This window comes from Bombina bombina, chromosome 6 (genome assembly GCF_027579735.1).
Source record: "Bombina bombina isolate aBomBom1 chromosome 6, aBomBom1.pri, whole genome shotgun sequence".
Lineage (NCBI taxonomy): Eukaryota > Metazoa > Chordata > Amphibia > Anura > Bombinatoridae > Bombina > Bombina bombina.
Window position 1 is genome coordinate 478573126 of NC_069504.1, and position 27527 is coordinate 478600652.

Consider the following 27527-nt stretch of genomic DNA (forward strand, 5'->3'; position numbering starts at 1 on the left):
CTTCAGGTTTGGCCTCAGTTAGCAACTCTGAGGTACATCAGATTTCAGTCGGTCAACATCATGACTGTAGCTTACATCAACCATCGAGGGGGAACAAGAAGTTCCCTAGAGATGTTAGAAGTTTCAAAAACAATTCACTGGGCAGAGATTCACTCTTACCACCTATCAGCTATCCTTATCCCAGATGTAGAGCACTGGGAGGCGGATTTTCTAAGTCGTCAGACTTTTCATCCGGGAGAGTGGGAACTCCATCCGGAGCGATTTGCACAACTGATTCTCCGTTGGGGCAAACCAGAACTGGATCTCATGGCGTCTCGCCAGAACGCCAAGCTTCCGTGTTACGGATCCAGGTCCGGGGATCCCAAGGCGACACTGATAGATACTCTAGCAGCACCCTGGTCTTTCAACCTGACTTATGTGTTTCCACCGTTTCCTCTGCTCCCTCGACTGATTGCCAAGATCAAGCAGGAGAGAGCATTGGTGATTCTGATAGCACCTGCGTGGCCACGCAGGACCTGGTATGCAGATCTAGTGGACATGTCATCCTTTCCACCATGGTCTCTGCCTCTGAGACAGGACCTTCTACTTCAGGGTCCTTTCAACCATCCAAATCTAATTTCTCTGAGGCTGACTGCCTGGAGATTGAACGCTTGATTTTATCAAAGCGTGGCTTCTCCGAGTCAGTTATTGATACCTTAATACAGGCACGAAAGCCTGTCACCAGGAAAATTTACCATAAGGTATGGCGTAGATATCTTTATTGGTGTGAATCCAAGGGTTACTCATGGAGTAAGGTCAGGATTCCTATGATTTTATCTTTTCTCCAAGAAGGTTTGGAAAAAGGATTGTCAGCTAGTTTCTTAAAGGGACAGATTTTTGCTCTGTCTATTCTTTTGCACTAGCGTCTGGCAGATGTTCCAGACGTTCAGGCATTTTGTCAGGCTTTAGTTAGAATCAAGCCTGTGTTTAAACCTGTTGCTCCACCATAGAGCTTAAACTTGGTTCTTAAGGTTCTTCAAGGAGTTCCGTTTGAACCTCTTCATTCCATAGATATCAAACTTTTATCTTGGAAAGTTCTTTTTTTTTTTTTTTTTTGGTAGCTATTTCCTCGGCTTGTAGAGTCTCTGAGCTATCTGCCTTACAATGTGATTCTCCTTATCTGATTTTTCATACGGATAAGGTAGTCCTGCGTACCAAACCTGGGTTCTTACCTAAGGTGGTATCTAACGAGAATATCAATCAAGAGATTGTGGTTCCATCCTTGTGTTACACAATCTGGATGTGGTCCGTGCTTTAAAGTTTTACTTACAAGCTACTAAAGATTTTCGTCAAACATCTGCTTTGTTTGTTGTCTACTCTGGACAGAGGAGAGGTCAAAAGGCTTTGGCAACCTCTTTTTCTTTTTGGCTAAGAAGCTTAATCCGCTTAGCCTATGAGACTGCTGGACAGCAGCCTCCTGAAGGGATTACAGCTCATTCCACTAGAGCTGTGGCTTCCACTTGGGCCTTTAAAAATGAGGCTTCTGTTGAACAGATTTGCAAGGCGGCGACTTGGTCTTCGCTTCATACTTTTTCAAAATTTTCAAAATTTGATACTTTTGCTTCTTTGGAGGCTATATTTGGGAGAAAGGTTTTACAGGCAGTGGTTTCTTCCGTTTAAGTACCTGCCTTGTCCCTCCCTTCATCCGTGTACTTTAGCTTTGGTATTGGTATCCCACAAGTAATGGATGATCCGTGGACTGGATACACCTTACAAGAGAAAACACAATTTATGCTGATAAATTTATTTCTCTTGCGGTGTATCCAGTCCACGGCCCGCCCTGTCATTTTAAGGCAGGTAATTTTTAAATTTAAACTACAGTAACCACTACACCCTATGGTTCCTCCTTTCTCGGCTTGTTTTCGGTCGAATGACTGGCTATGACAGTTAGGGGAGGAGCTATATTACAGCTCTGCTGTTGGGTGTCCTCTTGCAACTTCCTGTTGGGAATGAGAATATCCCACAAGTAATGGATGATCCGTGGACTGGATACACCACAAGAGAAATAAATTTATCAGGTAAGCATAAATTGTGTTTTCTTCTGTTAAGTGTGATCAGTCCACGGGTCATCATTACTTCTGGGATATTACTCCTCCCCAACAGGAAGTGCAAGAGGATTCACCCAGCAGAGCTGCATATAGCTCCTCCCCTCTACGTCACTCCCAGTCATTCTCTTGCACCCAACGACTAGATAGGATGTGTGAGAGGACTATGGTGATTTTATTTAGTTTTATTTCTTCAATCAAAAGTTTGTTATTTTTAATAGCACCGGAGTGTGTTATTCCTTCTCTGGTAGAGTTTGAAGAAGAATCTACCAGAGTTTTTTCTATGATTTTAGCCGGAGTAGTTAAGATCATATTGCTGTTTCTCGGCCATCTGAGGAGAGGTAAACTTCAGATCAGGGGACAGCGGGCAGATTAATCTGCAAAGAGGTATGTAGCAGCTTTTATTTTCTGACAATGGAATTGATGAGAAAATCCTGCCATACCAATATAATATCATGTATGTATATTTTACATTGAGTATTCTGGGGAATGGTACTTCACTGGAATTACACTGTGTATATAAGACTTTAGCCTATTTGCAAGCAACAGGCTTTTTAATAACTCTTAATTTATGTTAAACGTTTTTGCTGGAATGTAAAATCGTTTTCATTTTCTGAGGTACTGGGTGAATAAAATGTTTGGGCACTATTTTTCCACTTGGCAATTGCTTGATCTAATTCTGACAGTTTACTGATCTCTCTCACTGTTGTGTGTGAGGGGGAGGGGCCTTTTTTTGGCGCTTTTGCTACGCATCAAAAATTTCAGTCAGAAGCTCATTGTTTTTTCCTGCATGTTCCGGTTCATCTTACAGAACTCAGGGGTCTTCAAAGCTTGTTTGAGGGAAGTAATCTTCACAACAGAGCTGTGAGATTGTAGTTGACTGTGATAAAAAAAAAAAAAAAAACGTTTATTCTTTAACTTTTTTATGCCATCAGGGTTAGTTATTCTTTGCTAATGGGAACAAGCCTTTGCTAAAATTGTGTTTTGTTTTTACAAAGTTTGATGCTGTAACCTTTTCAGTTTATTGATTTCAACTGTCATATATCTTTCTGTGCTTCTTAGGCACAGTACGTTTTTCATTGTATTTTACTTGAATAATATTTCCAAGTTGCAAGTTTAGTTGCTAGTGTGTTAAACATGTCTGATTCAGAGGATGAGACCTGTACTATTTGTGCTAACGCCAAAGTGGAGCCCAATAGAAATGTATGTACTAACTGTATTGATGCTACTTTAAATAAAAGTCAATCTGTACAAATTGAACAAATTTCACCAAACAACGAGGGGAGAGTTATGCCGACTAACTCGCCTCACGTGACAGTACCTGCATCTCCCGCTCGGGAGGTGCGCGATATTGTGGCGCCCAGTACATCTGGGCGGCCATTACAAATAACATTACAAGATATGGCTACTGTTATGACTGAGGTTTTGGCTAAATTACCAGAGCTAAGAGGCAAGCGTGATCACTCTGGGGTGAGAACAGAGTGCGCTGATAATGCTAGGGCCATGTCAGATACTGCGTCACAACTTGCAGAACATGAGGACGGAGAGCTTCATTCTGCGGCTGACGGTTCTGATCCAAACAGATTGGATTCAGATATTTCAAATTTTAAATTTAAGCTGGAAAACCTCCGTGTATTACTAGGGGAGGTGTTAGCGGCTCTGAATGATTGTAACACAGTTGCAATACCAGAGAAAATGTGTAGGTTGGATAAATATTTTGCTGTACCAACAAGTACTGACGTTTTTCCTATACCTAAGAGACTAACTGAAATTATTACTAAGGAGTGGGATAGACCCGGTGTGCCGTTCTCACCCCCTCCGATATTTAGAAAGATGTTTCCAATAGACACCACCACACGGGACTTATGGCAAACGGTCCCTAAGGTGGAGGGAGCAGTTTCTACTTTAGCTAAGCGTACCACTATCCCGGTGGAGGATAGCTGTGCCTTTTCAGATCCAATGGATAAAAAGTTAGAGGGTTACCTTAAGAAAATGTTTGTTCAACAAGGTTTTATATTGCAACCCCTTGCATGCATTGCGCCGGTCACGGCTGCAGCGGCATTCTGGATTGAGTCTCTGGAAGACAACCTTAGTTCAGCTACTCTGGACGACATTACGGACAGGCTTAGAATCCTTAAGCTAGCTAATTCATTCATTTCGGAAGCCGTAGTACATTTAACTAAACTTACGGCTAAGAATTCCGGATTCGCCATTCAGGCGCGCAGAGCACTGTGGCTAAAATCCTGGTCAGCTGATGTAACTTCTAAGTCCAAATTACTTAATATACCTTTCAAAGGGCAGACCTTATTTGGGCCCGGTTTGAAAGAAATTATCGCTGACATTACAGGAGGTAAGGGCCACGCTCTGCCTCAAGACAGAGCCAAACCTAAGGTTAGACAGTCTAATTTTCGTTCCTTTCGGAATTTCAAAGCAGGAGCAGCATCAACTTCCACTGCTCCAAAACAAGAAGGATCTGTTGCTCGCTACAGACAAAGCTGGAGACCTAACCAGTCTTGGAACAAGGGCAAGCAGGCCAGGAAACCTGCTACTGCCCCTAAAACAGCATGAATTGAGGGCCCCCGATCCGGGATCGGATCTAGTGGGGGGCAGACTTTCTCTCTTCGCCCAGGCTTGGGCAAGAGATGTCCAGGACCCCTGGGCGCTAGAGATAATATCTCAGGGATACCTTCTGGACTTCAAATTCTCTCCTCCAAGAGAGAGATTTCATCTGTCAAGGTTGTCAACAAACCAAACAAAGAAAGAGGCGTTTCTACGCTGCGTACAAGAAGTTTTGTTAATGGGAGTAATCCATCCAGTTCCACGGTCGGAACAGGGACAAGGGTTTTACTCAAATCTGTTTGTGGTTCCCAAAAAAGAGGGAACTTTCAGACCAATACTGGATTTAAAGATCCTAAACAGAGTTCCATCGTTCAAAATGGAGACTATTCGGACAATTTTACCCATGATCCAAAAGGGTCAGTACATGACCACAGTGGATTTAAAGGATGCTTACCTTCACATACCGATTCACAAAGATCATTACCGGTATCTAAGGTTTGCCTTCCTAGACAGGCATTACCAGTTTGTAGCTCTTCCATTCGGATTGGCTACAGCTCCAAGAATCTTCACAAAGGTTCTGGGTGCTCTTCTGGCGGTACTAAGACCGCGGGGAATCTCGGTAGCTCCGTACCTAGACGACATTCTGATACAAGCTTCAAGCTTTCAAACTGCCAAGTCTCATACAGAGTTAGTACTGGCTTTTCTAAGGTCACATGGATGGAAGGTGAACGAAAAGAAAAGTTCACTCGTTCCACTCACAAGAGTTCCCTTCCTGGGGACTCTTATAGATTCTGTAGAAATGAAGATTTACCTGACAGAGGACAGGTTAACAAGACTTCAAAGTGCTTGCCGCACCCTTCATTCCATTCAACACCCGTCAGTGGCTCAATGCATGGAGGTAATCGGCTTAATGGTAGCGGCAATGGACATAGTTCCCTTTGCTCGCTTACACCTCAGACCACTGCAACTGTGCATGCTAAGTCAGTGGAATGGGGATTACTCAGATTTGTCCCCTTCTCTGAATCTGGATCAAGAGACCAGAAATTCTCTTCTATGGTGGCTTTCTCGGCCACATCTGTCCAGGGGGATGCCATTCAGCAGACCAGTCTGGACAATTGTAACAACAGACGCCAGCCTTCTAGGTTGGGGTGCCGTCTGGAATTCTCTGAAAGCTCAGGGACAATGGAGTCAGGAGGAGAGTCTCCTGCCAATAAACATTCTGGAATTGAGAGCAGTTCTCAATGCCCTCCTGACTTGGCCCCAGTTGACAACTCGGGGGTTCATCAGGTTTCAGTCGGACAACATCACGACGGTAGCTTACATCAACCATCAGGGAGGGACAAGAAGCTCCCTAGCAATGATGGAAGTATCAAAGATAATTCGCTGGGCAGAGTCTCACTCTTGCCACCTGTCAGCAATCCACATTCCGGGAGTGGAGAACTGGGAGGCGGATTTCTTAAGTCGTCAGACTTTTCATCCGGGGGAGTGGGAGCTTCATCCGGAGGTCTTTGCCCAAATACTTTGACGTTGGGGCAAACCAGAGATAGATCTCATGGCGTCTCGACAGAACGCCAAGCTTCCTCGTTACGGGTCCAGATCCAGGGATCCAGGAGCAGTCCTGATAGATGCCCTGACAGCACCTTGGGACTTCAGGATGGCTTACGTGTTTCCACCCTTCCCGATGCTTCCTCGATTGATTGCCAGAATCAAACAGGAGAGAGCATCAGTGATTCTAATAGCACCTGCATGGCCACGCAGGACTTGGTATGCAGACCTGGTGGACATGTCATCCTGTCCACCTTGGTCTCTACCTCTGAAACAGGATCTCCTGATACAGGGTCCTTTCAAACATCAAAATCTAACTTCTCTGAAGCTGACTGCTTGGAAATTGAACGCTTGATTTTATCAAGACGTGGGTTTTCTGAGTCAGTTATTGATACCTTAATACAGGCTAGGAAGCCTGTTACCAGAAGGATTTACCATAAGATATGGCGTAAATACCTATATTGGTGTGAATCCAAAGGTTACTCTTGGAGTAAGGTTAGGATTCCTAGGATATTGTCTTTTCTACAAGAAGGTTTAGAAAAGGGTTTATCTGCTAGTTCATTAAAGGGACAGATCTCAGCTCTGTCCATTCTGTTACACAAACGTCTGTCAGAAGTTCCAGACGTTCAGGCTTTTTGTCAGGCTTTGGCCAGGATTAAGCCTGTGTTTAAAACTGTTGCTCCGCCATGGAGCTTAAACCTTGTTCTTAACGTTTTACAGGGCGTTCCGTTTGAACCCCTTCATTCCATTGATATAAAGTTGTTATCTTGGAAAGTTCTATTTTTAATGGCTATTTCCTCGGCTCGAAGAGTCTCTGAGTTATCAGCCTTACATTGTGATTCTCCTTATTTGATTTTTCATTCGGATAAGGTAGTTCTGCGTACTAAACCTGGGTTCTTACCTAAGGTAGTCACTAACAGGAATATCAATCAAGAGATTGTTGTTCCTTCTTTGTGTCCAAATCCTTCTTCGAAGAAGGAACATCTACTGCACAATCTGGACGTAGTTCGTGCCCTAAAATTTTACTTACAGGCAACTAAGGAATTTCGACAAACGTCTTCCCTGTTTGTCGTTTACTCTGGTCAGAGGAGAGGTCAAAAGGCTTCTGCTACCTCTCTTTCCTTTTGGCTTCGTAGCATAATACGTTTAGCTTATGAGACTGCTGGACAGCAGCCTCCTGAAAGAATTACAGCTCATTCTACTAGAGCTGTGGCTTCCACTTGGGCCTTCAAGAATGAGGCCTCTGTTGAACAGATTTGCAAGGCTGCAACTTGGTCTTCGCTTCATACTTTTTCCAAACTTTACAAATTTGACACTTTTGCTTCCTCGGAGGCTATTTTTGGGAGAAAGGTTCTTCAGGCAGTGGTTCCTTCTGTATAAAGAGCCTGCCTATCCCTCCCGTCATCCGTGTACTTTTGCTTTGGTATTGGTATCCCAGAAGTAATGATGACCCGTGGACTGATCACACTTAACAGAAGAAAACATAATTTATGCTTACCTGATAAATTCCTTTCTTCTGTAGTGTGATCAGTCCACGGCCCGCCCTGTTTTTTTAAGGCAGGTAAATATTTTTTAAATTATACTCCAGTCACCACTACACCCTTGGCTTCTCCTTTCTCGTTGGTCCTTGGTCGAATGACTGGGAGTGACGTAGAGGGGAGGAGCTATATGCAGCTCTGCTGGGTGAATCCTCTTGCACTTCCTGTTGGGGAGGAGTAATATCCCAGAAGTAATGATGACCCGTGGACTGATCACACTACAGAAGAAAGGAATTTATCAGGTAAGCATAAATTATGTTTTTTTGACAGTTGTTTAGTGCCAGAACGTATATACATATATATTTCTATAGATATTTCCATAGAGATTTGAATCTGGTGTACTGTACAGCTCAGAATTTTGAATCCCTATCTTTATCACACCATGTAGCTTTGCGCTCCTGAACCATAAAGCTTATACCTCTGCTGGTTGGAGTTATATTCTACTCTGTGTTATATATATATATATTTCTTTCATGTAATTAGCAAGAGTCCATGAGCTAGTGACGTATGGGATATACATTCCTACCAGGAGGGGCAAAGTTTCCCAAACCTTAAAATGCCTATAAATACACCCCTCACCACACCCACAATTCAGTTTTACAAACTTTGCCTCCCATGGAGGTGGTGAAGTAAGTTTGTGCTAGATTCTTCGTTGATATGCGCTTCGCAGCAGGCTGGAGCCCGGTTTTCCTCTCAGAGTGCAGTGAATGTCAGAGGGATGTGAAGAGAGTATTGCCTATTTGAATACAGTGGTCTCCTTCTACGGGATCTATTTCATAGGTTCTCTGTTATCGGTCGTAGAGATTCATCTCTTACCTCCCTCTCTTACCTCCCTTTTCAGATCGACGATATACTCTTATATACCATTACCTCTACTGATTCTGGTTTCAGTACTGGTTTGGCTGTCTACTATATGTAGATGAGTGTCTTAGGGTAAGTAAGTCTTATTTTATTATGACACTCTAAGCTATGGTTGGGCACTTTCTATGTAAAGTTCTAAATATATGTCTTTAAACTTATATTTGCCATGATTCAGGATAATCAGTATTCCTTTAAAATCCAGACTGTCAGTTTCATTATTTGGGATAATGCATTTTAATTCAATTTATTTTTCTTTACCTTGAAAATTTTCAATTGATCATTTTTCCCTGTGTGCTGTTAGGCTCGCGGGGGCAGAAAATGTTTCTTTTTATTGCGTCATTCTTGGCGCTGACTTTTTTGGCGCAAAAATTTCGTCATTTCCGGCGCCATAGTTGACAGCGGAAGTTGTATTCTGTTTAAACGTCATTTTTGACGCATGTGTATTCAGACATTTTTTTTGCGCCAAAAAATGTGGGCGTCGGTTCTGACGTCAGAGGATGTGGCGTCATACTTGGCGCCAAATATATGGGCGTTGTATTTAGCGCCAATAATGTGGGCGTCATATTTGGCGTCAAAAAATGTGGGCGTATTTTTTGTTCCACTTTTTTTCCTCACATTATTTAAACCTCACTTTTTTATTGCTTCTGGTTTCTAGAAGCTTATTATTTTGCATTCTTTTCCCATTCCTGAAACTGTCATTTAAGGAATTTGATAATTTTGCTTTAAATATTGTTTTTTTCTATTACATATTGCAAGATTTCACTGTTCCTGTTTCAAAACTATCTAAGGGATTCCTGTTGACTGAGTTCAGTCCTACCAAAGCTAAGTTCATTTATGTTATGAATGTTTATCTTTAGCTATGGTTTGTAATAAGTTATCATGATAAACTTTTACATGCAGAATCCATTAGTATTTATGCTTTATATATTGCTATTCTTTTTACATCTTATGTACAATAAATATTTAGAAAATTTATAAGAATATTTTTCTGATTCTATTTTAGTTGAAATATATTTTTATTAACCACACTCCTCCAACAACAGAAAGATAAAGGAAAAAAAAATACAGACTTTTCAATCATTAAATACCATCATTGCATGGGGAACAGTAAAACATATTTCAAAACAAGTGTCTTTCAGTGTCATTTCTGGCTTCAAAAAAAGTCTCTCCTGTATTTGAAAGTACATCCATGCTGCTATATTAATCCACTGCCGAAGACAGTAGATGGTTTTCCACTCTGTTATTCTGACCAGAACATTCCCCTTTGTTTTATGGAGTCTGCTGTACATTTTCAACCAGAAGTGTGTTGTTTTAAACATAAACCCACGATCCCCCCAACATTTTCTTAACAGTTCTCATCATACTTTATCCGTTTGGGGAGCACGTGAAATGTATGAGGCATAACTATCAAGGGTTTTCAAGTCCTATAACCAAAAACTTAGTACTAAAAACTGTGTAACCATGAAAACAAAAGCCATCAATGCACGAATAAAACTCAAATCTTAATACTTCAGCGTTCTGTTTTATCTTTTTAACCCTCTAAGGAGTTGTTTGCTCATCCTGTTTTGCTCCTAATCTAATCAGCTGGTTCTAATCCCCGCCACCCCTTCTCTCCTCTTGATCAATGCCTCCCACTCCTTCCCGTTCCACCTCCCTCTCAGCAACTGCCGATGTACGGCCATTGTTCCCAGATAATATCCAATAAAACCATACTTTCTGAAATTGGACCTCTGTGTCTTGAATTTGTGCTGCTGACTCATACATTGAATATACCAATTTGATTCTGGCTATCACCTCTAACCACGACGGTACCTCTGTTTTCCAATATTTGGCTATCACTATCCTGGTCGTAGTGCACAGTATTCTAATAAACATATTAATGTGTTTGTTCAACTCAGGGATGTGTTCATGTAAGAGAGCCTGGGCGGGAGTAAGACTGATCCTCTCGTCCAACACCCTCCCAAGTAGTGAGGACAAGTTCTGCCAAACCTGATACACTTTCGGACATTCCCACCACATGTGGAGGTATGAACCTACCTCTCTGCATCCTCTGTAGCAAAATTTAGAACTTTCTTTTCCCATATGGGCTGTTTTAATTGGGGTTAGGTACCATCTGAAAGATGTCTTGAGAGCATTTTCCCTCAGGTCAGCACTAATGAGGCCCTTACAGGTTTGGTGCAATGTTTCGTGCCATCTGTCTCGCTCTAGTTCTTTATCTAGGTCTGCCTCCCAATTTGCCATTAATGTTGTCTTAGAATCACATCTAATTTCCTGAATTGAAATGTATAGCCTAGATATAGCCCTTTTGGGTCGAGCCTTCGCTGTACATATGTGTTCAAGCTCAGTTTGCTTGGTGCATGTCGAGGATTTGTCCATGTATGTACGTGTAGCTGATATCACTTGGAGGTATAAAAACCATGGTAGTGGAAGAGGTTCAAGTTTCTGTTGGAGCTGGGTGAAAGTCAGCGGGTTACCTTGGGAGTATATGTCAGCTACTCTATATAATCCCTTGTTTTCCCATTTTCTAATGTGATATTTAAATTCGTCATTAACTATATATTTCAGGGGTATAGCTCTAGAACGTGAAGGGAGAATTCTCTCCATGTTTCCGGAGGTTGGCCACTGTCGTCTAGTGAAGATAACTTAACTCTCTCCATGTCTTGATAGCTAAATATATAATATAGGAGAGTAAGCCTGTAATTTTCCCCCTTCCTCCCTTGACTCTCTAGCTGTGTATCTCTATTACTATGGCTCTGTAGAGCATTTTTACAGGATGAGCATGCTAAAATTAAACAACTTTTCGTGCATTTAAGTATTGATGGACCATACAAACAAAGATAATAACATAACATTAAATAACAATTAAACATTTGAATACAATCATGTCGGATCCAGCACATAAGATTTGTACTGTGTATCTCCGACATGGAATCTCTACATTGCATCACTTACATCAGGCGAGGAGTCTCATTCCCCCCCTATGAGTTCAAAGTTTGATCTGCTTCTTGGTCATTCTCCGCCACCCATATGACCGATGGCAGACCACAAAATATAGGAGAAAGAGTAGACGTCCTCATCTAGGACGTTTATGTATTGCCTGGACTTTTCATGCTTTGGATTTCTTTTTGTTTGTCACTTTCTTCCATTTAGATCTTTGGGACTTAGGTTGTAGTGACAAATTTTCGGAGGGAGCAGGTGCCAAATCCTCTCTTGGCATGTCTGGTGGTTCTAAGTCCAGGAGCTTACAGATATCCGGGATCTCACCAATGGCCTTAAGAGTTAGTGTCTTACCATTTCGCATCACTTGTAAAGCGAAAGGGAAACCCCATCTGTAGGGGATGTTGTTTTTCCTCAGCAGTAGAGTGAGAGGTTTCAGCGCATATCTTCTCTGTAGTGTCTTAATGCAAAGGTCCTGGAAGAACTGGATAATGTTGCCCTGAAACTTGAACGTGGGGTTATTTCTAGCAGCTAATAGAAGTTTTTCCCTGTCAGGGAACCGCAAAAACGTAATTATAACATCTCGCGGTGACTGGTCTGGCCTGGGCTTCGCTTTTAGGGCCCTATGCGCCCTTTCTATTGGACATTCAGAGTCCATCGAGTTTCCTAGTATCGCTTTGAATAGTTGCTGGAGATAATTGTGTAATTCCTCTGCTCCAATGGACTCAGGGATGCCTTTAAGTCTGATATTAGAGCGTCTGCTCCGATTCTCCAGATCTTCGATCTTTTCTTCTAGATCTTGTATATGTTGGTTATGTGAGTTAAGAGTCTGGGAAACCATTGTAATCTCCTCTCCCATTTCTTCTGTAGCTGTTTCTAAGGAATCTACTCGTGTTCCCAGCTCGAGCATTTCTGCTTTAATATCCGTAAGGCTGTTAATAACTGCAGTTTGGAAGCTGTCCATTTTTTCCCATAGTTTCTCGAAGTTGGAAGCTATGTCCTGTTTGGATACCAGACCCTGCAGGTCTGCTTTAGTAGCAGGAATGTGTTCTGGGGAATCCTCTTCGTTCTCAGATTCCATATCTTCTTCATTTTCCTCTAGGGTGATTTCTTGAGATTTGGTGGGTTTGGAGGCTTTAAAGAAGGTATCTACTGATAAGGATTTTAAGTTTTTGTCTCCTTTAAGACTTTTTCTTGTAGCCATGTTGTATAAGTCGGTAGACCAGTTGTTTTCTGTTGCTTTTCTTAACAGATACTAGTGCGGTTTTTCAAGTGTCTATCAAGTGTGTTCAAGTTCCTTTATTTCTATTGTGGAGAGGTATCAGTTCCCCCTGACCTCCGCTGCGTAGTAGGATGTATTTAGCTATTTCTGCTCCCTCCTTATCTCCTCCTGCTCTTTTCAGAGATATTTAGTAGATAAGAGATGCTTCACCTTTCATAGCTTAAGTAAGCCTGTGTGTAAATATATCATCTTCCTAGAACCGGTCTATGAGAGGCAATGACACTGCAAGTGATGCAATAGTGGATATGGGGTCAGCGTTAAATCATCCATGTCGGGTCATTTTATCATATTATAATCCTGGCTTCTACATCCTCTGTGTTAACTGTCTCTAGGCCCTGAGTGAGCGCTCTGACGGGAAACTGAAATAGTCACTGAAAGTTCCCCCACCCCAGGGAAGCTGTCCTCACTGGACGGAGACGGAAAAAGGAATTGGGATATGACTTACTGATATTTCAATCAGCAAGAAATGTAGGGGAGAGGGAACCACACAGCGACCTCCAAGCTCCTGAAATATGTTGAGAGAGGGGCAGACGGGGAAGTGCTGCAAATGATTTTTCTTTATTTGATGTTACACCCTGTCCCCACCTCCTCCACAGCAATAACAACTTGTTGCAGCAAATAAAACTTTTTCCAGCATGGGTTGTACACTCTATTAAAAGCTTCAGTATAACTGTCAAATATTCCACAAACAGATCTCCCTTTAGGTATAGCACTGATTTTCCCCAAACCGTATGATTTCTAGACAGTTAGTGTCTGCAGGGGCACTAAGATCTTCTCACACTAATCATATGTGAAGTAATATCTGTAATCTTGTTTCTGACTTGTGCTTTCAGGGAGCTTCTCTTTGATTATATCTGGGAGCTATTGTGTAGTGAGCTGGTATTGGTATTTGGTGCCAGTCCCTTTTGTGGTAGGGAAGAGAAAAGGAGAGAGAGACCGGAGCTCCAATTTACTTCGCTCTATGTGCTAGTGCTCTCAAAATGGCGTCTTTTCGCGCCACTGGGCTCTGTTTGATACGGCTCACTGTGTGATATATATGACTTGGCCTTAGGTGGTTTAAAATCAGCTTATATGGGGTGAAAGTAACTGAATGTCTTTCCGAAGTAACCTCCGGTGTTTGCTTACCCCTCCAGAGTAGATTTGAAAGACCGCTTTAGATGAGCCCACCTCAGTCTGCCTTTCCGGCTTTCTCAGGCTGTTCAGTCGGCTCCGGAGCGGAGCCCCGACCCTCCGGAGGTGCCGTCCGGCTGTTATATTAGGGCAAGTCTCCTCTTCCTTATATCCTCACCCCTGAATAGGATCGAGTTGACGAGAGTATCTGTTAGAGGGGTTCCCCTTCTAAGTATGTGCGTCGGTTCTCCTCTCCCCGTAGGAAGCCGCTTCCCGTCCAAGCACCTAAATGTTTCTCACAGATGCCCCACTATATAAAAATAGCAAATTAAGTCCTTTGGGGCAAGTTTACTAATAAAAAACACCTAGTAACTAAGAGTTTTATGAGGAGCTACTGTGTGTTGCGTCCATTCAGCTCGGCTGCTAGCTCCGCCTCCCTTCTGATTCTATTTTAAAGGCTTTGTCTGACATTTTGCCTTCTAATAAAATTTTTAGGTCTTTTTCAAACTTCTTTTTTAATTATTGAAGTTTCAAATGACCAACAACATACTGATTTATCCTTCTCTGATGATGTTTTTTCTCATTCAGAATTTTCTTCATCAGATATTGACACTAACAAATCTACTTTTTTTTTTTTTTTTTTTTTTTTAAAGTACATTTGTTCTTTGTTGAAAAGGTGTTGATTATTTTGGATATTAAGGTAACTAGTTCTTTTTCAAGACTAGCTAACACTATTTCTGCTTATTTATTCTTCTGTGTTTTCAGAGGTTTTTTTCCAGTTCCTCATACTAGGGAATGGAATAGGCTGAGAATTTTCTTTTATTCCTTCTTCAAAGGTTTTAAACTATATTCTTTGCCGGCAGTTAAATTCAATTTGGAGGGTTCTCCAATTTATTGGGGCTATCTCTACTCCTACTAATTATGCTATTGTTTCTATAGCAAAATAGTATTTATTTTCCTTTAGATGGTTGTATCTTATTTATGGAAAATTATTTAGTTTCAGGTACTTTTCTTGGACCTGTGATTTATTTGGATGATGTTGCAATTGCTTCATTTTTTCTGTTTACTTTAAGATCAATTATCAGATTATGATTTATTTTAGCATTGTTAAAGGGACAAAATGTACTAGACTAGGTTCTGTTGCATTTGTCTTGTTGTTTTGCATTTATTGATTATGCAAGTCCAGTGTATTGACTGGTCCTTTAACTGGACTATCATGCTAATAATTTCATTTGTGTCTTCATTTTATTGAATATTTTCGCAAATGAGGTTTAATCTATGTCTTTAGCTGTTTTAGCTAGAAGAACTTTGTGATTTCTAAAAATCCATATTTCTTTTGTTCTAAGTTAATCAATTATTTGTTTTATAATTGGATTCAATTCTTAACTGTTACTCTGGGCTTCAAGATTGAGTTCTAAGACTAATACTTTTAACTTATACTAGTTTGGTTGTTCTTATTAAGGAACGAATTCCTGAATTCTTTCCCAAGTAACATGTTTTTAATTGGAAATTTTTCAGTTCCAAATCAGCTCCCTAAAATTGCGATGTACATGCCGTATTCCAGCTTGGCTGGCAAGGGGCAGGTTAAGACTTTTTTGAAATTTATTTGGTTCTATTCGGTCCAAATTTCTTTGATTTTATTCCAGTAAGGCTAACACTTTCTTTAAGTGTGTTTCGGTCCTATATATTTTGGGTACTGTTGAAGCATGGCTGATCACCCGTGGGGTTCAAGCGCTGCTCAGACCTGGAATCTTCTGGGGTATTTCTTCCAGTTCCATTTTTAGGAAATGAGTTTTGGAGTTTTATTCAAACTATTCTGCCTTTTTTTGGTCAGTGATAGCATTATTTGTTTTCATTAGATACAATAAATGCATATTTTCATTTTTCTGTTTTCATTCAGATTATTTTCTGAGGATGCGGAATCTCATATGATTCACTTTGTTCTTCCAGGACATAGTTAGAGGATCTTTTTTTTTTTCAAAAGCTCTTGATTCCTCACATAAGGGTCACCTTTTTTAGGTTTCCAGATAATTTGTGTCACTGTCTTTGTTTCTATCAGACAAGGGACAATTTTATTGGGTTCCGTCTGTCGGTACCTTTAGTCTCTATTATTTCCTTCAGTTGCTATATATGCATAGAAGTTTTAGGTCTTATGGCCACAGCATTGGATTCAATTCCCTTTGCTCATTTTCAATAGAAAGAACCTTTCCAGTCTTTTATGCTGAATTATGGTGCAGGGATTCTAGGATTTTGCATTTTAAATCTTCGAATCCTAATATTTATCTCTCTTGATTTGGTGGTTAAGATCACCATCATTTAGTTCTACAGGTCTCTTCATTTCTTTCAACCTGGACCATGATCTCTACAGATGTGAGTCTTTTTGGTTGGGAGGCTGTCTGAGGATCTCTGTCAGCACAAGGGGTTTGGAAATCTCAGGAGGCGAGATTACCATTTGATATTTTAGAACTCCGTGCTTTCTCAGAGTTTTTCAGTTAGTTTCTTTTTGAAGAAGAGACTGTTTATTATTTTTCAGACAATATCACAACTATGGTGTATGTCAATCATCAGGGTAGGACTATCAGTCTTTAGGCTGTGACAGAAGTGTCTCGGATATTAGCTTGGGCTAAATCCAGCTCCTATCTAAATTCTGTGGTTTTTTTCCCAGGTATAGATATTTGGGAAGCGGATTATCTCTGTTAATCAAGCTTTACATCCGGGAGAATGGTCTTTCATACCCAGATATGTTTTTCAATTTTTCAGATGTGAGCATTTCTAGAAATAGTTCTGTTGGCATCTCATCTGAATAAAGAACTTCCCAGGGGCCTATTCAGGTCCGGGGATCCTCAGGCGGAAGTAGTGTATGCATTGACATTTCTTTGGAATTATCTTTTTGTCTATTTCTTTCCGCCTCTAGTTCTTCTTCTAAAGTGATTTCCAAAATTCTTATGGAGTATTTGTTTGTTATACTGGTGGCTCCAGCATGGCCTCTCAGGTTTTGGTATGCGGATCTCATTCGGATGGCCAGTTGCCAACCTTGGACACTTCCGTTTAAACCAGACCTTCTTTTTCAAGGCCCATTTTTTCCATCAGGATCTCAGATCATTAAATTTGAAGGGATGGAGATTGAACGCTTGATTTTTAGTCATAGAGGTTTCTCTGACTCATTGATTAATACTATGTTTCAGGCTCGTAAATCTGTCTCTAGAAAGATTTATTATTGAGTCTGGAAGACCTACTTTTCTTGGCATTCTTTTAAAATTCATAGAATTTTATTATTTTTTCAGGTTGGTTTGGATAAGGTTTTGTCTTCAGTTCTTTGTTAGGACAAATCTCTACTCTTTCTGTTCTTTTTTCACAGAAAGATTGCTAATCATCCTGATATTCATTGTTTTGTACAGGCTTTGGTCCGTATCAAGCCTGTCATTAATTCAATCTCTCCTCTTTGGAGTCTCAATTTGGTGCTGAGGGCTTTACAGGCTCCTCCGTTTGAAAGTATGCATTCTCTGAACATTAAATTACTTTCTTGGAAAAGTATTGTTCCTTTTGGTTATTTCTTCTGCTAGAAGAGTTTTTGAGTTATCTGCTCTTTTTTGTGAATATCCTTTTCTGATTTTTTCATCAGGATAAGGCAGTGTTACTTCCTGATATTCATCATTTTGTTCAGGTTTTGATTCGTATCAAACCTGTCATTAAGCCAATTTCTCCTCCTTGGAGTCTTAATTTGGTTCTGAAGGTTTTTCAGGCTCTTCTATTTGAGCATATGCTTGCTCTGGACATTAATTACTTTCATGGAAAGTATTGTTCTTTTTGGACATCTCTTCAGTTAGAACAGTTTTTGAATTATCTGTTCTTTCTTGTGAATCTCTTTTTTCTGATTTTTTTCATCAGGATAAAGTGGTTTTTTGCTGTCCTCATTTCAATTCTTACCTAAAGTTATAAATTCTAACAAACATTAGGGAGGAATTATTGTTTTCCTAAGACTTCTTTGGTGAGATTCTTACTTTCTTTGGATATGGTAAGAGTTTTTGAAATTCTATGTTGAAGCTATTCAGATTTCAGATAGACTTCTAGTCTATTTTTTATCTTTTCTGGTTTTAGGAAGGTCAAAAGGCTTCTGCCATTTATTTGGCATCTTGCTTAAACTTTTGATTCATCATGCTTATTTGGAGTCGGGTGGATTCCCGCCTCGGAGGATTACGGCTCATTCTACTAGGTAAGTTTCTACTTCCTGGGCTTTTTAAGAATGAAGCTTCTGTTGATCAGATTTGCAAAGCAATGACTTGGTCTTCTTTGCATACTTTTACTGTGTTCTACCATTTTTGATGTTTTCTCTTCTTTAGAAGCAGTTTTGGTAGAATGGTACTTCAGGCAGCTGTTTCAGTTTGATTCTTCTGCTTATAATTTCAGTTTTTTTCATTATAAAAATTGAAACTTTTTTGATTTGGGTAGTGGATTAATTTTTCAGTGGAATTGGCTGTCTTTATTTTATCCCTCCCTCTCTAGTGACTCTTTCGTGGAAGTTCCACATCTTGGGTATTTGCTATCCCATACGTCACTAGCTCATGGACTCTTGCTAATTACATGAAAGAAAACATAATTTATGTAAGAACTTACCTGATAAATTCATTTCTTTCATATTAGCAAGAGTCCATGAGGCCCACCCTTTTTTGTGGTGGTTATGATTTTTTTGTATAAAGCACAATTATTCCAATTCCTTATTTTTTTGATGCTTTCGCTCCTTTCTTATCACCCCACTTCTTGGCTATTCGTTAAACTGAATTGTGGGTGTGGCGAGGGGTGTATTTATAGGCATTTTAAGGTTTGGGAAACTTTGCCCCTCCTGGTAGGAATGTATATCCCATACGTCACTAGCTCATGGACTCTTGCTAATATGAAAGAAATGAATTTATCAGGTAAGTTCTTACATAAATTATGTTATTTATATATATATATATATATATATATATATATTTTTATTTTTTATTTTTTTTATTTTAAAGTTAATAATCCCAAAGTAAAAAGTAAGAATGAAAGGTAGAGAAGAAGAGGATTTTATCAAGCTTCCAAACTTCTGTTAAGTAAAACTAGGTATTTTCTAAATTTAGATTACGTACATGTATGTATGTGTAGGTTCGACAAGGGGAAAAGGAAGGAAAATAGTAGAGAAAACATAAATTGAAATTATGAAGCCTCAAGGTGTTCAGTATAAGATGCCCATGTGGTTTGTATCTGATAATATTTTGACCATTATCTCGTGTCAAAATATTATCAGATACAAACATTTGATGGTGCATCTTTGTGTTTCCAGTTTTTTAGCAATTACAAACCTGGCACTGTTGACCATTATCTGAAAAAAAAAAGTTTTATCTGTGGAAGATTGGAAGTTAGGGAGGTGGTTAAGGGGCTGGTACAGAGGAAACTGACTTGTCAAGACAGATTTCAGTAATGACCGTTGTCCAGAAATTGAAAATTTGAGGGCACCACCACCACATCTGTTCAATCTCGCTGTTCATGTTTCCATACCTCCTGCATCTGTTGTTTTTTTCAGTAAGTAATAGGTGCAGTTTTTGTGGGGTAAAATACCATCTATGCAGAATTTTGAAATTGATTTCCTCCATAAATTGGAACATCGTTGAACTATGTTGTGGTTGAATTATCGTGCCTAAATCATTTTCCCATTTTTCTATGCAAGATGTTAGAAAGCCAGGGGGGTTTCTATGTTAAGATCTTGTAAATTTGAGATCGTAGATGTGATGCGGGAGGGTCAATAGTACAGAGCCTCTCAAAACTAGTTAAAGGGCAGAGAAGGTTAGCTGCCTGCACATGAGAGGTGATATAGTATAGTATGTAAACGTCTGTAGTTAAACCAATTTTTACACCAAGAGGAACACATTTCCTCTAGGTGGTTCTAAGGAAGTACTGTACCTTTTCCTCTTCTGTGACCATATGGATTGAAATATGCCTAGCGGCTGAGTTTCTATAGGAGACAGTGAAATTCTTTCCCCATACGGAACTCAGTGTTTTGAGTAAGAGATGTTAAGGGGGAGGACTGGCAAGTCAGCAGTGGGAGGTTTTTGAAGGTATGTCCCTAAACTGAGAAGTTCTTGTTAAATATGGGGTTTAGCAATTGTAGTAACTAAGAGTGGGGCGTATCACAAAGGGAATGTTCCAGTGGAATCCAAAGTTTATGGTCATAGTGAATATGCTAGTCTATAATTCTGCTTAATATAATAGCAGATATATATAGTTCAAGGTTTAGGACTCCCAGGCTCCCATATGGCCTAGTCATTTCCATTGTGCCCTTATTTATACGGGGATGCCCTCTATACCAGAAAAATCTCCAAAGGCCCTTTGCATAAAGGGTAAAAAAGGTAGAGTGATCAGTAGAGTCTTTAAAACATATACATAGTGGAGTACACCTAGCGCCTACTAAATAAGACCTCTGGCTTTGATAATTTGACACCTAGTTGTCAAATGGAAAGATGAAACTAATAAGGTATACCAAAGCGCCAACTATACGAAGGCTGGGTCTGGACCTAATGCAATATTATCAAACGATTACAATAAACAATTTATTGAGTACACAAATAAGTTAAAAACATGGATCCATGCATAAACAATCAAATTTATACAACAATAATAGCTAAATGAATAGTTAAAACAAATAGTTATGTAACGGATATAGCATTTAAAATTGTGCAAACATTGCTCTTAAAAATATTCATAAAAAATTCCAAATTTAGTATAAGGCTCACAACAGAAATTCAACTTTGTGTTTACCATATACACATACACAAATTTGTACAGCAATAATAGCTAAATGAATAGTTAAAACAAATAGTTAAATAGCAGATATGGCATTTAAAATTGTGCAAACAATGCTCTTAAAAAATATTCCTAAAAAATTCCAAATTAAGTATAAGGCTCACAACAGAAATTCAACTTTGTGTTTACCACATACACATAATAGGTGAAATATATTAGTCAGTTATATAATATTATCTAACCAATAATGTTCTCGATTCTATGCAATACTAAATATTGCCAATAGTGACTAATGTGTAGGGCTCTGAGTAAGACCTTTAACTGTGTGTTTACCACATACGCATTGTCAAGTAAAAAATATTGTGACAGCAATAAGCCAATGTAAAGAATGTGTATCAAAAAAGTTGTGTGCAAAAATTAGTGTACAAAAGATATTAATGGTCAAAAAATAGGTTGATCTTCAAAAAACATGAATTAAGAACAAAGATTGTGAAAAATGAAAAACCAAAAATTTACAAAAACATTGTGGTGTGTTCCAATAGTAACTTATATAAATGTAAATAATAGTCCAAAAATAGTCCAACAATGAAAACTTAATAGAAAAAAATAATCCAACAATAAATTATAATAAGTAGTGTGTCTCTTTAAGAAAAAACAATAATCCTTAAAGTGTTGTGAATCCTAACAGCAATAGTTATGGTGATTTTCCAAGTGTTTTATACTGAATAGCAGTGTCAGTACTTGCTAGCCGTTTTCCAAACCAAAATTCTATCTTCTTGGCAAATATTTTGTTATAATCCCTGGATGATCCTTCTGTAAAAGAAAGATATGATGGTGTAGATTGTTTTTAGATCAATAGAAAATGAAATTGTGCTTACCAGGCGACGCGTTTCGGTCACAAAGAGACCTTTATCAAGACTCGAGTCTTGATAAAGGTCTCTTTGTGACCGAAACGCGTCGCCTGGTATGCACAATTTCATTTTCTATTGATCTAAAAACAATCTACACCATCATATCTTTCTTTTACAGAAGGATCATCCAGGGATTATAACAAAATATTTGCCAAGAAGATAGAATTTTGGTTTGGAAAACGGCTAGCAAGTACTGACACTGCTATTCAGTATAAAACACTTGGAAAATCACCATAACTATTGCTGTTAGGATTCACAACACTTTAAGGATTATTGTTTTTTCTTAAAGAGACACACTACTTATTATAATTTATTGTTGGATTATTTTTTCTATTAAGTTTTCATTGTTGGACTATTTTTGGACTATTATTTACATTTATATAAGTTACTATTGGAACACACCACAATGTTTTTGTAAATTTTTGGTTTTTCATTTTTCACAATCTTTGTTCTTAATTCACGTTTTTTGAAGATCAACCTATTTTTTGACCATTAATATCTTTTGTACACTAATTTTTGCACACAACTTTTTTGATACACATTCTTTACATTGGCTTATTGCTGTCACAATATTTTTTACTTGACAATGCGTATGTGGTAAACACACAGTTAAAGGTCTTACTCAGAGCCCTACACATTAGTCACTATTGGCAATATTTAGTATTGCATAGAATCGAGAACATTATTGGTTAGATAATATTATATAACTGACTAATATATTTCACCTATTATGTGTATGTGGTAAACACAAAGTTGAATTTCTGTTGTGAGCCTTATACTTAATTTGGAATTTTTTAGGAATAATTTTTAAGAGCATTGTTTGCACAATTTTAAATGCCATATCTGCTATTTAACTATTTGTTTTAACTATTCATTTAGCTATTATTGCTGTACAAATTTGTGTATGTGTATATGGTAAACACAAAGTTGAATTTCTGTTGTGAGCCTTATACTAAATTTGGAATTTTTTATGAATATTTTTAAGAGCAATGTTTGCACAATTTTAAATGCTATATCCGTTACATAACTATTTGTTTTAACTATTCATTTAGCTATTATTGTTGTATAAATTTGATTGTTTATACATGGATCCATGTTTTTAACTTATTTGTGTACTCAATAAATTGTTTATTGTAATCGTTTGATAATATTGTATTAGGTCCAGACCCAGCCTTCGTATAGTTGGCGCTTTGGTATACCTTATTAGTTTCATCTTTAAAACATATAGCAATCTGGGAAAGGCATCAGTTTAATTCAGCCAATATTTTTTTTGCTAGGGACTTAATTTAAGTTGTATAATTTTCCCATTGAGTTAATTAAGTGTATGCCCAAATATTTCAGGGATGTGGGACACTACCAAAATGGACAAAATTCTAGTATTTCCTTTTCCTTAGCTGGCGATAGAGATAATTTTAACATCTCAGATTTAGATTAGTTAACTAGGAAGTTGTAGACATAGGAAAAGGCTGTAGTTTTGATAAAAGAGGCTGAATTGAATGCCTTGGATTGGATAAGGTAAAGAGAATGTAGTCGGCATAGAGGAATAGCTTATATTCAACCTGATTTACAAATTTATATCTGGATTTTTGCAGGTAGCATTTCAATTGTACATTCAAACAGTAGTGGGTGCCATTATTGATTTTGAAAAGATTTGAAAGCACTCCAGGGCAAAATTATATCTAGCGTTGTCCCCCTGAAGCCCAGATGTTTAAGGGAAGCAAATAAGAAGAGCCAACTGACGTGGCCAAAAGCTTTTTCCGTGTCATTGGAAAGGAAAAGGGTCATGATATAATCTTATTGGACAATGCTTTGGTAGTATTATCTTTAATTTCTCAAAAGGGAATGAAGCCGACTTGGTTTTGGTGAATTCGGACTGGAAGTAGCATGTTTATTAAATACAGATATCAAACTCTGTAAAAATATTGGCTAGTAGGATAGAGATATGGGGCGGTAGTTGATAGTCATTATCTTTATTAGGCTTTGAGAGGACAACTATGTGGGCCTGAAGGGCAGGGGGAGGGAAGGATTTTGTTGCATCTATACTTTGAAAGTAAGAAAGCAGGTATAGAAGAAAAATATTTTTAAATCTAGAATAATAATCATGGGAAAAACCATCAGGGCCGGGTAATATTCTTTGGGGGCTTATTTAATAGCAAAGTCCAACCTTTTTGACATGATGGGGTTATCTAGTCTATCTCTCTGTTGGGCTGTTAATTTTGGGGTGTGTAGATTCTTTAACCCCTTAATGACTGAGGACGTGCAGGGTACGTCCTCAGAAAAAAGGCAGTTAATGCCTGAGAACGTACCCTGCACGTCCTCGGTCTGGAAAGCAGCTGGAAGCGATCCTGCTCGCTTCCAGCTGCTTTCCGGTTATTGCAGTGATGCCTCGATATCGAGGCATCCTGCAATAACATTTTTAAGCCATCCGGTGCAGAGAGAGCCACTCTGTGGCCCTCTCTGCACCGGAGATTGTTGGCTTACCGCGTTGGTGGGTGGGAGGCTGGTGGGAGGCGGGTGGTGGCCATCGATGGCCTTGGCGACGAGCAGGAGGGGCGGGATCGTGGGCGTGGGCGATCGGGGGCGCGCACTGACGCGCGCGCGTGCACGGAAGGGCGGGGGCGGGCGCGTGCACGGGGAGGGAGCGGGTGGGAACCGCTACACTACAGAAAAAAGTAAAAAAAAAAAGCATAAAAAAGGGAATAAAAGTTTTTTATTTATTAATCAATTAAGGTGTTGGGGTTTGTCTGTTAGGGGGGGTGAATCTACACTACAGAATTTCTATTTTTGTTTTAAAAAAACACGTTTTTTTCTTGAAACTGGGTACTGGCAGACAGCTGCCAGTACCCAAGATGACCCCCAATAATGCAGAGGGGGAGGGTAAGAGAGCTGTTTTGGGGGTGGATCAGGGAGGTTGGGGGCTAAGGGGGGATTCTACAAAGCAGCATATGTAAATATGCTATAAAAAAAAAAGAACAAATTAAAAAAACCTTTTATTTTAGTACTGGCAGACTTTCTGCCAGTACTTAAGATGGCGGGGACAATTGTGAGGTGGGGGAGGGAAGGGAGCTGTTTGGGAGGGATCAGGGGGTCTGATGTGTCAGGTGGGAGGCTGATCTCTACACTAAAGCTAAAATTAACCCTGCAAGCTCCCTACAAACTACCTAATTAACCCCTTCACTGCTAGCCATAATATACGTGTGATGCGCAGCAGCATTTAGCGGCCTTCTAATTACCAAAAAGCAACGCCAAAGTCATATATGTCTGCTATTTCTGAACAAAGGGGATCCCAGAAAAGCATTTACAACCATTTGTGCCATAATTGCACAAGCTGTTTGTAAATGATTTCAGTGAGAAACCTAAAATTGTGAAAAATTTAACTTTTTTTTTTAATTTGATCGCAATTGGCGGTGAAATGGTGGCATGAAATATACCAAAATGGGCCTAGATCATTACTTGGGGTTGTCTACTACACTACACTAAAGCTAAAATTACCCCAAAAAGCTCCCTACATGCTCCCTAATTAACCCCTTTACTGCTGGGCATAATACACGTGTGGTGCACAGTGGCATTTAGCATCCTTCTAATTACCAAAAAGCAACACCAAAGCCATATATGTCTGCTATTTCTGAACAAAGGGGATCCCAAAGAAAAATTTACAATCATTTATGCCATAATTGACAAGCTGTTTGTAAATAATTTCAGTGAGAAACCAAAAGTTTGTGAAAAAATTTGTGAAAAAGTGAACGATTTTTTGTATTTGATCGCATTTGGCGGTGAAATGGTGGCATGAAATATACCAAAATTGGCCTAGATCAATACTTTGGGATGTTTACTAAAAAAAAATATATACATGTCAATAGATATTCAGGGATTCCTGAAAGATATCAGTGTTCTAATGTAACTAGCGCTAATCTTGAAAAAAAAATGGTTTGGAAATAGCAAAGTGCTACTTGTATTTATGGCCCTATAACTTACAAAAAAAGCAAAGAACATGTAAACATTGGGTATTTCTAAACTCAGGACAAAATTTAGAAACTATTTAGCATGGGTGTTTTTTGGTGGTTGCAGATGTATAACAGATTTTGGGGGTCAAAGTTAGAAAAAGTGTGTTTTTTTCCATTTTTTTTAAAGTAAATTATAAGATATGATGAAAATAATGGTATCTTTGGAAAGTCCATTTAATGGTGAGAAAAACGGTATATAATATATGTGGGTACAGTAAATGAGTAAGAGGAAAATTACAGCTAAACACAAACACCGCAAAAATGTAAAAATAGCCTTGGTCCCAAATGGACAGAAAATGGAAAAGTGCTGTGGTCATTAAGGGGTTAAACGATTTAACAGTTTCCTATAACAATGGAATAGAGTATAATTTGTCCTGCTCTGTGTAATATTTTAAACCTGAATAGATAAAATAAATATACTCTTTTATCATCCTTCCATTTCGGGATTTATTAAAAACTTGTTGAATAATTATTCTAAGGTCAAAGGTGCTATCACATTGCTATGTTTTAAGTCATTTAAGGGGGTTATGTTAATGTTTCTGTCTATCCAAACTGAAGGTTTTCTCAATCAGTGAATGCTACTATTGGAATAAACCAAGAAAAAATAATGATGGTCGTTATACTTTAATTTGTATGTTTATTGATTCTTTTCAGAAATCTATTTTGATTTGTTCATGGAATGCATTTTATATGTTGTTTCCTTTGTAATTACAGCCCCATGTTGTATGTGGAGATCAACTTGTACATAGTCCCTACATGCAGTGTTTGGCATCATTGGCTGTAGGTCTCAATCTGGAACAGCTCCTCTGCAGCCCTCCTATTCCACCTCATCACCATCCGATGCCTGTAGACTCCATCTCATGGAACCCAGCAGAGTGGGCATGGCTTGAATGTTTCTCCACTACCATTAAGGCTGCTGAAGCTCTAGCCAAGGGGGCACAATTTCCAGAATCGTTCACCATCCCTGACCTGGAGCCAGTGCCTGAGGAGGAGCTGAGGCTTTTAATGGTATGATGACAAAAGTCAACTCCGTTATCCCAGTTATCACTTGGTGTAAGCACTGTTGGCACAAAACTGTTTATAAATACAATAGCAGTTTAATGTTTAAAGGGACATGAAGCCCAAAACTTTTCATTCATGATTCAGATAGAGCATGCAATTTAAAAAAAACTTTCCTTATATTATCCAATTTTCTTTGTATTCTAGGTATCCTTTGTTGAAAAGCAATCAGAAAAGTACAAGAGTGTGTACGTTTCTAAAACACTATATGGCAGCAGTTTTGAACTAATGTTAGACATTTGCAAGAGCACTAGATGGAAGCACTTTTTCCAGACATGTACACACTACCTAACTAGGTATCTCTTCAACTAAGAATACCATGAGAACAAAGCAAATTTGATAATAGAAGTAAATTGGAAACTTTTTTGAAAATTGTATTCTCTGTCTTAATCATGAAAGAAAAAGGTTGGGTTTCATTTGATTTAAATTACAAAATTACAACTGAGTAGGTCAGTAGATCCAAATAGAATTCATCCGATCATTATTAGTATTTTGCACTGTGCTGGCATCCAAAAGCTAGACATGTTTGCCTGTCATGGTTGTCAAAAAGGATATTAAGAACAAGAGAGGCGCATGTGTGTACCAATAACACTAATGATGAGAACCAGGTATAACCCTAATCAGGGTACTCACATTTGTGAGGAGCACTCAGACAGTGCTATTGGATATTTTGCAGCAACCCAGCTCACTGTTCAGTCTTGGATATCCAGAAGAAGGGATCACAAGAAGTCTAGATAGGCAAATATAACAGAAGGGGCGCCTGTGTGTGCCAGTAGTATAATGTATTAATATGTAGATAAAAACCCCTATACAGGGTACTCACATTTTTGAGGAGCACTCAGACAGTGCTATTAGGAACAGGCTGGGTAGTT

The 27527-nt window shown here is 39.0% G+C and overlaps 1 protein-coding gene across 7 annotated transcripts in view; it reads left to right on the top strand.

The window, feature by feature from the left end:
- Positions 1 to 27527, top strand: part of HERC1 (HECT and RLD domain containing E3 ubiquitin protein ligase family member 1) — a 683410-nt gene that overhangs the window by 604195 nt on the left and 51688 nt on the right. For all 7 annotated transcript variants that reach the window (XM_053717285.1, XM_053717288.1, XM_053717289.1 and 4 more), the window contains exon 62: positions 26311 to 26604. In XM_053717285.1, the coding sequence (XP_053573260.1) occupies positions 26311 to 26604 (294 nt within the window). The remainder of the gene's footprint in view (positions 1 to 26310; positions 26605 to 27527) is intronic.